The sequence below is a fragment of the Salvelinus fontinalis genome, chromosome 16, assembly GCF_029448725.1.
Source record: "Salvelinus fontinalis isolate EN_2023a chromosome 16, ASM2944872v1, whole genome shotgun sequence".
In the NCBI taxonomy this organism is placed as follows: domain Eukaryota; kingdom Metazoa; phylum Chordata; class Actinopteri; order Salmoniformes; family Salmonidae; genus Salvelinus; species Salvelinus fontinalis.
The window spans coordinates 15194535-15205770 of NC_074680.1; the positions used below are offsets into that span (position 1 = coordinate 15194535).

The following is an 11236-nucleotide window of genomic DNA, read 5'->3' on the forward strand; positions in this document are numbered from 1 at the left end:
ACTTACACCTCAGCCTGAAGAGTCCCCACTTGCGCCACCGTATAACTAGCTTTTCACGTGGCGGGACTGGAAAGACACTTTGGGAGGGCGGTCATGTGTGCTAGAAAAAGACACGGTCCTGGGTTTGAGCCTCAGTGTTAGCCGAATCAGACTGAAGTGGCACTCACTAAGCAAGCAGTGTCATGTCCTTTACATCTGTGTGGGTGTGGTGTGCTTGTGTGGTGAAGGCAGGTGCTCTTCTCTACCCTCTTAGCAAAAGCAATCTGGTGTGACTCAGGCAGGTGAGGCGCTGGTGTTCTATTTAAAAGTCAGGGTCCCTTTTCTCATCAACGCTCTGAATTAGAGACGCAACCTTTACGCTCCAGCTCTCTCTCCTTAGCTGAGCACAGTAATTGTGCTTAGAAACACAGTGTCAGGGACAACATGAAAAACAAATACTTTGTCTTATAAATAGCATAGTAGCATTACCCCAAATTACATTACTTAACCTTTGTAATGCTGTAATCAAATCAAGCCATATATATGCCTAGAGGTACTATAACTGTTGATATTATCAGGGGGACCTCGGTAAACCTTGTTTTTATTTTCAACCAAGATACATTATCAGTCCACGAAAAGGCACACAAAACTATACATGAAGTCCGTACACACCGCTGGCATGAAAAGTCTCAATCTTCCAATGACATGCCAGAATTACAGTCTACACAACATCATTACCACCCCCACCACCACCACCACCACGCCCACCACCACCACCACCACCACGCCCACCCCCACCACCACCCCCACCACCACCACCACCCCCACCACCCCCACCCCCACCACCCCCACCACCCCCACCACCACCACCACCACCACGCCCACCACCACCACGCCCACCACCACCACCCCCACCACCACCACGCCCACCACCACCACCCCCACCACCACCACCCCCACCACCACCACCACCACCACCACCACCACCACCACCACCACCACCACCTCCACCACCACCACCACCACCACCACCACCACCACCACCACCACCACCACCACCGTCATCATCATCATCATCATAAGTACCGGTCCTTACCAGGAGAGGGCGGCTGCACCTTGGCCTGCTTCCTGTTGTCCCCCCCAGTCCCAGTGTTGCTGTCGGCCGGCGGGTCCTCTCCGCGCTCCACCTTACACTCATAAGCAAACAGGTACTGGATGTACTGCTTCTTCAGACAGCTGGCGGAGCTGCTGGAGGTACCAACACTCAGACTAGTGGACAGCTCACGCCACTTCTTGTTCTTGTTCACCTGGAGGGGAGAGGATGGTAGGGAGGGGGGTGGGGAGGGAGACAGGAGACAGAGCATTAATACAATGGCATGTTAGTCCGCTGTATGTATCCTGGCTTGTAACTGCTAACCTGTTGCTTTGTCCCAATTCAAAGCGACTACCAGATAAGTGATATTGACGAGTCTAATCAACCACATCAAAAGTGTATAGTGCAACATTATTTCTGTCCTGCAATACATGAGAAAAACACTTCGCAGTGTCTATCGGTCCTGTAAAATACAATGAAATGAACTCAGTGGTTGTCTCTCACCATGGCCAGGCCCCCTATCTCCCTGACCACCATGTAGAGTCTGTAGAGGTCCAGGGGCTTCTTGCCCACGGCAGGGAGGTAGGGAACAGGTGTACCCCTCTCCTCCATAAAGGAAAGGTAGCGGTCCACCCAGCCACGCCTCTCCGGCTCCCCACCCATATCATACAGACGTGTGATTCGCTCGTTAGTCATGGTGGACGAGTTGGGCTTCTGAGTCGGAAGAGATAGAGAGATATATGGAATTAGCTCCAACCTTGCAAACTGGCACAACTACTCACATCAGTCATCATACTGAAGAAAAAAAAACACAACAAATAAAACATTGGAAGATATTGGTTGGAATGTAAGGAAGAGTGTCACATACAGGGCTGGAAGGAGTCTTTGGCCAGACGGGGCTGCTAATGCTGTCACTGTCATCCCCATGGTAGGAGGACAGGCTGGCTGGGCTGGGGGACAGAGGAGAGGGGACAGGCATGGCACCAGGGGTGGTAGGCTGGGAGACACACTGGGATCCACTGTAGCCATCCTGTAACATACACAGAGAGAGAGAGAGAGAGAAGGAGAGAGGGAGAGAGCACTGTGGTGAGTGTTAGTGGTGGAGACAGAGTGGAATGGATTCTGTTTTTCGTATTGCTCTGTTCTTTCCTCACCCATTCCTTCACCCCAACCACTACCGTGTGTGAACAAAAAGTGAGTTGCAGTATGTTCTAAAAGGCCTCTTGCAAACAGCTGCGTGCATCAGAAAGACTCAACAAACCAGAAAGAGAGACACAGCAAGAAAGAAAGAAAGAAAGACTACTCAGAATGCAGGGAACAAGTGCTCTGTGCACAGGTAGGTATGTGTTTGAGCTTTTCAGTGACAGATTGCATGTCAGCAGAACCATCTCTCTCTCCCTCTCCCTCTCCCTCTCCCTCTCCCTCTCCCTCTCCCTCTCCCTCTCCCTCTCCCTCTCCCTCCCTCTCCCTCCCTCCCCGCAGACTGGCAGGGAGACTAAGGCGTTGTCTTGTTACTACAGAGTACAGACACATCATCTCTTAAGGGAGCTCCGGGGGTCTTCACACAGCTCAGATTGCCTTCAATAATTCAACACCCACCACTACTATCAACAAAGACAGGGCTTTTCACCGAAATGATGAGGGCAAAACCAAAAGGCAGGAATGGAAAGAGCCAAAGTGCAAAGCTGTTGCTGAGCTGAGCTTCATTTGGGAGAAGTGAGCAGTCAGCATTAGGGTGGGTTGGGCTGTGGCGAGGAGGGAAAGCACACTGTGTGTGGATGTGTGCAGGATTCTAAACAACCTCTTTGCAGTTATAGCTGCCAACACATCAAAAGGAACAGAGATGATGACAAAAACAAATCAAGAAAACATTATGAACTGTAAATGTTGAACAAATTATTAAATATTCAAGAAAACTAAAGTATGCCTGCTGTGCTAATGCAGCATATGCTGATCAGATGCCTTTGGTTCATGAGTGAGTGAGTGAGTGAGTGAGTGAGTGAGTGAGTGAGTGAGTGAGTGAGTGAGTAGGTGAGTGAGTGAGTGAGTGTGAGCGTGAGAGCGAGAGAGGTTGTACCTTGGGTCTGGGAGGTTCATTGGTGGGCATGCTCTCCTCCTTGCCATCCATTTTCTGCTTCCCAACTGGAGTCACCATCCCATCCCCAGCCATCCCCATGGGCCCTACACAGAAGAAAATGGAGGGAAGAATCAATTAAAGATTTTCACACATTTTAAAGTATATTTCCAGTGTTTACAGATTTCTATGAAATATGACCTGTTATTACTTACAGTATGAGTAAAAGTTTTCCTTCCAAAATGTTTTATTTAAGTATGTTAAAAAGCTGCTTTTCTGTGTTGAAATGGTGTGGGCGTACCACAACAACAGAATGGTGTGGGCGTATACCGGTCATAAAAAATATAGATCGCTGATTGGCCAGCTCATCCTCCTCTACACCGCTGATGGCCAGCTCATCCTCCACAGGAGTATGACATCATACTCTATGAGGAAATAGCAAAAAAATAAAATAAACGGTCTGTTTGAGATACAAGTTTTAGGTGTTTTTTTGTGTTTTTTTCTCCAATTTATGCTTTGACCACAAATACGCGAGTATAGAACGAGTCAACAACATTATTTGGGCATAAGTTAACAGAATATTCCCTTTTAAAAGTGAGATTTGCAGTGGACAGTTCATTTAAAAGGCATTGGTGCATCATGAATGAATTGCCGCTCTGGGATAATAAGGACTCTACTCTGCTCTGGTATTGGTGCATCATGAGTGCACCAGACAAACTTTGAATGAAACATATGAGTGCATAATGAATGGATGTTCACACCTGGGGGTACTTGGCCTATCCACAGGGGGTACTTGAGAAGACTGATGAGACCAGAGGTCTAATGGTTAAATGTACATGAGGGGGTACTTCAGGTGTACTCCGGGCAGAGCTAAATTCAGTTTGTGCGACAGTAACTGAAGAAGTTTGGGAACCACTGGCTAGTGTATGAGGAGCAATCTTCACATAGCATGTACATAAGGAGTTGATGGGGTTATTAGTCATTGTAGCCATTGCACTACATCTTGTCTCTGAAATACGCGCACACAGAGCCAAATGATGAGCTGTTCTGAAGCCAAAGAACAGTTCTGGATAATGGAGAAAGTATTATCAAAATGTCTGTCTCGCTGGGGAGATGAACTCGTCCTTTCTATCTCCAAGGTCCTCTTCCAGGGATTCTTCTCAAAAGGAATAAAGGCAAAATGAACTAATAAAAATGAAGAAGGCATTGCTTGAGAAAAACAATGAACTTTTAAATGAAATACCATTGCACTCTCTCGGCCTTGCTGACTATATATCTTACGCCTTTGTCTAACATTGAATAGGTATTTCAGCACCACAAATATAAATTCTGCTCTTACTATGTTTATGAACTGGTAGACTTAAAGATGGTATTAACATTTTTGATATCCTTAGGTAACTTCTTTCAAATGTTCTTGGTAGAAATGAATAATATCTTGAAGACTACTTTCCGAGTGTGGACTGAATAAGCATTTTCCTATTGAGAAGAAAGTGTCCCTACATGCCAAGAGTCCCAAGGTTTGTCCCTTTATTTCACTTCTCAGCTCGGCGCTCAGCACTATGTGAAACTAATAGCTTTTTACCAACCCCAGGGGCAGCTGAGATGAGTTTTTAAGAACCTTGGCACTCTAATTCATTTGAAGTCTTCCAAATGTCATGCAGCCTGATATTTAGTTTTGTAAGGCTGAGCAGAAAGCTCTTTTCAAATAGAGCCTTGCATTCTCCGAGGTGTGTTTAGCACAATGTGGAGGGGTGAAGGGCAAGAGAGAGCAGGAGAAAGGGGCGCACTGCATTAATCTGTTCTCAGGAGGGCCAACGGAACAAGAAAAATAACAGAACAGAGCTGTCTGCAGGAAAATAACCATCTTCAGAACAGTAAATCGCTGTGTATAAAAAATAAAAATACAGAAATATAACATGTACATAAGTATTCAGACCCTTTACTCAGTACTTTATAGAAGCACCTTTGGCAGCGATTACAGCATTGAGTCTTCTTGGGTATGATGCTACAAGCTTGGCGCACCTGTATTTGGGGAGTTACTCCCATTCTTCTCTGCAGATCCTCTCAAGCTCTGTCAGGTTGGATGGGGAGATTCACTGCACAACTATTTTGAGGTCTGTCCAGAGATGTTAGATCAAGTTCAAGTCCGGGTTCTGGCTGGGCCACTCAAGTTCATTCAGAGACCTGTCCTAAAGCCACTCCTGCATTGTCTTGGCTGTGTGCTTTGGGTCATTGTCCTGTTGGAAGAACCTTCACCCCCAGTCTGAGGTCCTGAGCGCTCTGGAGCAGGTTTTTATCAAGGATCTCTCTGTACTTTGCTCCGTTCATCTTCCCTTCGATCCTGACTAGTCTCCCAGTCCCTGCCGTTGAAAAACATCTTCACAGCGTGATGCTGCCACCACCATGCTTCACCGTAGGGATGGTGCCAGGTTTCCTCCAGATGTGTCGCTTGGCATTCAGGCCAAAAAGTTCAATATTTTCATCAGATCAGAGAATCTTGCTTCTCGTGGTCTGAGAGTCTTTAGGTGCCCTTTGGCAAACTCCAAGATGGCTGTCATGTGCCTTTTACTGAGGAGTGGCTTCCATTTGGCCACTCTATCATAAAGGCCTGATTGGTGGAGTGCTGCAGAGATGGTTGTCCTTCTGGAAGGTTCTTCCATCTCCACAGAGGAACTCTAGAGCTCTGTCAGAGTGACCATCGGGTTCTTGTTCACCTCCCTGACCAAGGCCCTTCTCACCCGATTGCTCAGTTTGGCCAGGCGGCCAGCTCTAGGAAGAGTCTGGGTGGTTCCAAACTTCTTACATTTAAGAATGATGGAGGCCACTGTGTTCTTGGGGACCTTCAATACTGCAGAATGTTTTTGGTACCCTTCCCCAGATCTGTGCCTCGACACAACCCTGTCTCGGAGCTCTATGGACAATTCCTTTGACCTCATGGCTTGGTTTTTGCTCTGACAACTGTGGGACCTTATATAGACAGGTGTGTGCCTTTCCAAATTATGTCCAATCGATTGAATTTACCACAGATGGACTCCAATGAAGTTGTAGAAACATCTCAAGGATGATCAATGGAAACAGGATACACCTGAGCTCAACTTCGTGTCTTGTAGCAATGGGTCTGAATACTGATGTAAATAATGTATGTGTTTTTTATTTTTAATACATTTGCAAAAATGTTTAAAAAAAAACTATTTTCGTTGTGTCATTATGGAGTATTGTGTGTAGATTGCTGCGTTTTTTTTCTTTAATCCATTTTAGAATATGACTGTAACGTAACAAAGTATGGAAAAAGTCAAGGGGTCTCAATGCTTTCCGAAGGCACAGTATATATTTTTTATTTAACCTTTATTTAACTAGGCAAGTCAGTTAAGAACAAATTCTCATTTACAATGATGACCTACCCTGGCCAAACCCTCCCCGAACCCAGATGACGCTGGGCCAATTATGCGCCCGCCCTATGGGACTCCCGATCATGGAAGGTTGTCATACAGCCTGGTATCGAACCAGGGTCTGTAGTGATGCCTCTAGCACGGCGATGCAGTGCCTTAGACTGCTGCATCACTCGGGAGACACTCCATCACTCTCCTTCTTGGTCAAATAGCCCTTACACAGCCTGGAGGTGTGTTGGGTCATTGTCCTGTTGAAAAACAAATGATAAGCGCAAACCAGATGGGATGGCATATCGCTGCAGAAAGCTGTGGTAGCCTTGCTGGTTAAGTGTGCCTTGAATTCTAAATAAATCCCAGACAGTGTCACCAGCAAAGCACTCCCACACCATCACACCTCCTCCTCCATGCTTCATGGTGGGAGCCTCACATGCGGAGATCATCCGTTCACCTACTCTGCATCTCACAAAGACACGGCGGTTGGAACCAAAAATCACACATTTTGACTCACTGGTCTAATGTCCATTGCACATATTTCTTGGCACAAGCAAGTCTCTTCTTATTGGTGTCCTTTAGTAGTGGTTTCTTTGCAACAATTCGAACATGAAGGCCTGATTCACACAGTTTCCTCTGAACAGTTGATCTTGAGATGTGTCTGTTACTTGAACTCTGTGAAGCATTTATTTGGGCTGCAATTTCTGAGGCTGGTAACTCTAATGCACTTATCCTCTGCAGCAGATGTAACTCTGGGTCTTCCTTTCCTGTGGTGGTCCTCATGAGAGCCAGTTTCATCATAGTGCTTGGTGGTTTTTGCGACTGCACTTGAAGAAACGTTCAAAGTTCTTGAAATGTTCCGCATTGACTGACCTTCATGTCTTAAAGTAATGATGGACTGTTGTTTTTCTTCTCTTATTTGAGCTGTCCTTGCCATAGTATACCACCACCACCTTGTCACAACACAACTGATTGGCTCAAACGCATTAAGAAGGAAAGAAATTCCACAATTAACTTTTAACAAGGCACACCTGTTAATTGAAATGCATTCAAGGTGACCACATCATGAAGCTGGTTGAGAGAATGCCAAGAGTGTAGAAAACTGTCATCAAGGCAAAGTGTGGCTACTTTAACAATCTAAAATATATTTGGATTTGTTTAAAACTTTCTGGGTTAATACATGATATCATATGTGTTATTTCATAGTTTTGATGTTCACTATTATTCTTCACTATTACCCTTGAATGAGTAGATGTGTCCAAACTTTTAACTTCTTATGGCTGCAGGGGCAGTATTGAGTAGCTTGGATGAAAGGTGCACAGAGGGGCCCAGAGTAAACTGCCTGCTCCTCAGTCATAGTTGCTAATATTTGCATATTATTATTAGTATTGGATAGAAATCACTCTGAAGTTTCTAAAACTGTTTGAATTATGTCTGTGAGTATAACAGAACTCATATGGCAGGCAAAAACCTGAGAAGTTCCAATTCCTGTTTGGATTTTTTCTGATGTGGCAGATTTTCAACCAAGCTCTCATTGAAATTACAGCGAGATATTGATGATTTTTTACTTCATACGGCTTCCACTAGATGTCAACAGTCAATAGAACTTTGTCTGATGACTCTAATGTGAAGGGGGTCGAAGGAATTAGTCACCACAGCTGACCATGCTTTGACCACACGCGTTCACGTGATAGGCAGCTCCGTTCCATCGCTCAACTGAAGTCAATCTAATTCTCCGGTTGGAACGTTATTCAAGATGTATGTTAACAACATTCTAAAGATTGATTCAGTACATCATTTGACATGTTTCTACTGACTGTTATGGAACTTTTGGACATTTCGTCACGTTATAGTGGACAAGCTTTGTGACTTGGGAATTGTTTACCAAAACGCGCTAACCAAAGGAGCTAATTGGACATAAATAACGGGCATTATTGAACAAATCAAGCATTTATTGTGGACCTGGGATTCCTAGGACTGCATTCTGATGAAGTTCATCAAAGGTAAGGAAACATTTATCATGTATTTTCTGGTTTCTGTTGACTCCAACATGGCGGCTAATTTGGCTATTGTTCTGTCTCAGATTATTGCATGATTTGCTTTTTCCGTAAAGTTTTTTTGAAATCTGACACAGCGGTTGCATTAAGGAGAGGTATATCTATAATTCCATGTGTATAACTTGTATTATCATCTACATTTATGATGAGTATTTCTGTTGAAACGATGTGGCTATGCAAAATCACTTGATGTTTTTGGAACGAGTGAATGTAACGCGCCAATGTAAACTCAGATTTTTTTATATAAATATGAACTTTATCAAACAAAACATGCATGTATTGTGGAACATGAAGTCCTATGAGTGTCATTTGATGAAGATCATCAAAGGTTAGTGATTCATTTTATCTCTATTTCTGCTTTTTGTGACTGCTATATTTCGCTGGAAAAATGGCTGTGCTTATTGTGGTTTGGTGGTGACCTAACATAATTGTTTGTAGTGCTTTCGCTGGAAAGCATATTTGAAATCAGACACTTGTGGGATTAACAACAAGATTACCTTTAAAATGATATAAAACACATGTATGTTTGAGGAATTTTAATTATGAGATTTCTGTTTGAATCTGGCGCCCTGCACTTTCACTGGCTGTTGTCATATCGATCCCGTTAGCGGGATGCAGCCATAAGAAGTTAACTGGTACTCTATATATTAATTTTTTATTATTTGTATATCATTTTTTTACTCTGCAACATTGGAAAAAGGTTTGTCAGCAAGCAATTAAATGTAAAGTCTACACCAGTTGTATTCGACGCATGTGATACATAACATTTGATTTGATTGGTTTGAAGTCTGTCAAACTGAAGGCTATAGAAGACTCCACTTAATCTCACAACCATTTTAGACAATTGTTCACTACTTTGGTTGCTGTTGGGTACCTTGTTGGCCTGTCCAGGTCTTACCTGAGGGTGGCATATTGTAGGGTGGACCCTGTGGCGTGCCCATGCCTGAGTTGTTGCCCTGCGACTGGTTGATGGGGGGCACCATCTGGTTTATGCCAGGGCCTGGGTAGCTGCCCTGTCTGGGACACAGAGAGAGAGAGACAAGAGCTGGTTAGAGAGGGAAGACTGGACCCAGCTACTTGGTGTGGAGAGCAATTAGTTGGCTTTTGACATGGTAGTAGAAAAGACTACGTAATAGATTAGACTTTATGCCTCTACTGCAAAGCTATAAGGCCATGCCAGTCAGAGGATATGCCCATACGTTTCAGTACTGTATAAAGCATCATCCTGAAAATGTATGGGCACATTTCCTAGAAAAAAACAGAATCTCTTTAAAAGCAAGTGTGTGTGAGTAACAGCTGAATAGAAAGCTGTTTCATCCTTCCTCTCATCCCTTGCAAATCCCTCACCCCTCCTCTCCTCAGCCCTCTTCCCTCCCTCCCTCCTCTCCCCACGAAGTCATAATTTAACTAATTAAGGTGTGCTTCTGGAAAGGATCATGTTATTTGTTGCTCTGGCGACGGCTGAAATCAATCCCGTTCTTTCTCCATGCCTCGTCGCATCACGGCGTGTTGGGAGGACATCAGAGGGCTTATCAGCAACCTGCTGAACCAGCGTCACACACAGCAGACAGACGGTCACTGTCACCGCTCCATACCCTGTACCCTGTACAATGCTAGCTCTGTACCAGCCCTGTACCAGCCCTGTACCAACTCAACAGACAGCGCACCAGGATGGATAGCAGTTGGACCATCTCTACTTCCTGCTGGTCCAAATAATCCCTTGGATAACGAGAGAACAGGAAAAGGAGAGTGAGAGAAGTGGCAGAGGGGGGAGTGAGAGAGAGAGAGAGAGGTAGGAGTACAGAAGATCCCCTCATCTGTTGTGGATCATTTCCTTGAAGTGGAGAGAGAGTAGAGCAGACTAGAAAGAGTATTTAAGGAACATGGAGTAACGGGTTGACAGTAGTAGTAGTAGTAGTAGTAGTAGTAGCAGTAGTGGGGGCAGCTTTGTGTTAAAATGCCACACTGACAAGGTCATAGTAAAACCCTTGCCTTTCTGTCTGGAGGGCAATCCTACATCCTACATTCATCTCAACACTGTGATCACAAGGACAAAAAAAAAACAAATAAAACACTCAATGCGGATTTGTGTCAGTCAGTCAAAAGAGCTGAACTTCCCCAAGCAGAGAGGACAACAATGCATTGGATGTGTGACAGTGACTAACCAGGCAGAAGGAGGGATGAGGAGGGATGGGTTTGAGATTATTGGGAGGTTTATCATCTCACAGATGTAATTAGTCATAGAGCATGTGTGATGATACATATGTAATCCCTCTATGGGCCTGGGCTCACAGGAAAAACCATGGCTCACAGACAACAACATACACTGATATCAATCAAATCCTGCCTGTTATAGACTGTTTTCTTGGCAGCACTTTATTTGACAGTACTGTTTTACTATGGGATTTGCTGGCTATTTCCAAGGAAATCATGTGGTATCATTGGATACTTTCTGTTACTTCAAAGAATTCAACACAATCGGTAGCTAACATGGCGACATTGCCACCTCGTGTCGGAGTATATCGTTTCAGTTCCGTAAAGTGCTATTTCTCCCTACTGCATCTACACCCTACATCGCCCCACATTAAAAAAATCCCGGCGCCAGTGCTGACGAGAATAATGTCATAAAAAACATCATCAACAACAACAACAA

At 44.5% G+C, this 11236-nt stretch overlaps 1 protein-coding gene across 5 annotated transcripts in view; it reads right to left on the reverse strand.

Annotated features, from left to right (window-relative positions):
* The window catches only part of LOC129812696 (AT-rich interactive domain-containing protein 1B-like), a 198970-nt gene that overhangs the window by 14619 nt on the left and 173115 nt on the right, over positions 1–11236 (reverse strand). For all 5 annotated transcript variants that reach the window (XM_055864489.1, XM_055864488.1, XM_055864490.1 and 2 more), the window contains 5 exons: positions 9482–9600; positions 3150–3253; positions 1941–2102; positions 1577–1786; positions 1076–1286 (listed from right to left, as the gene is read on the reverse strand). In XM_055864489.1, coding sequence (XP_055720464.1) covers positions 1076–1286; positions 1577–1786; positions 1941–2102; positions 3150–3253; positions 9482–9600 — 806 coding nt within the window. The remainder of the gene's footprint in view (positions 1–1075; positions 1287–1576; positions 1787–1940; positions 2103–3149; positions 3254–9481; positions 9601–11236) is intronic.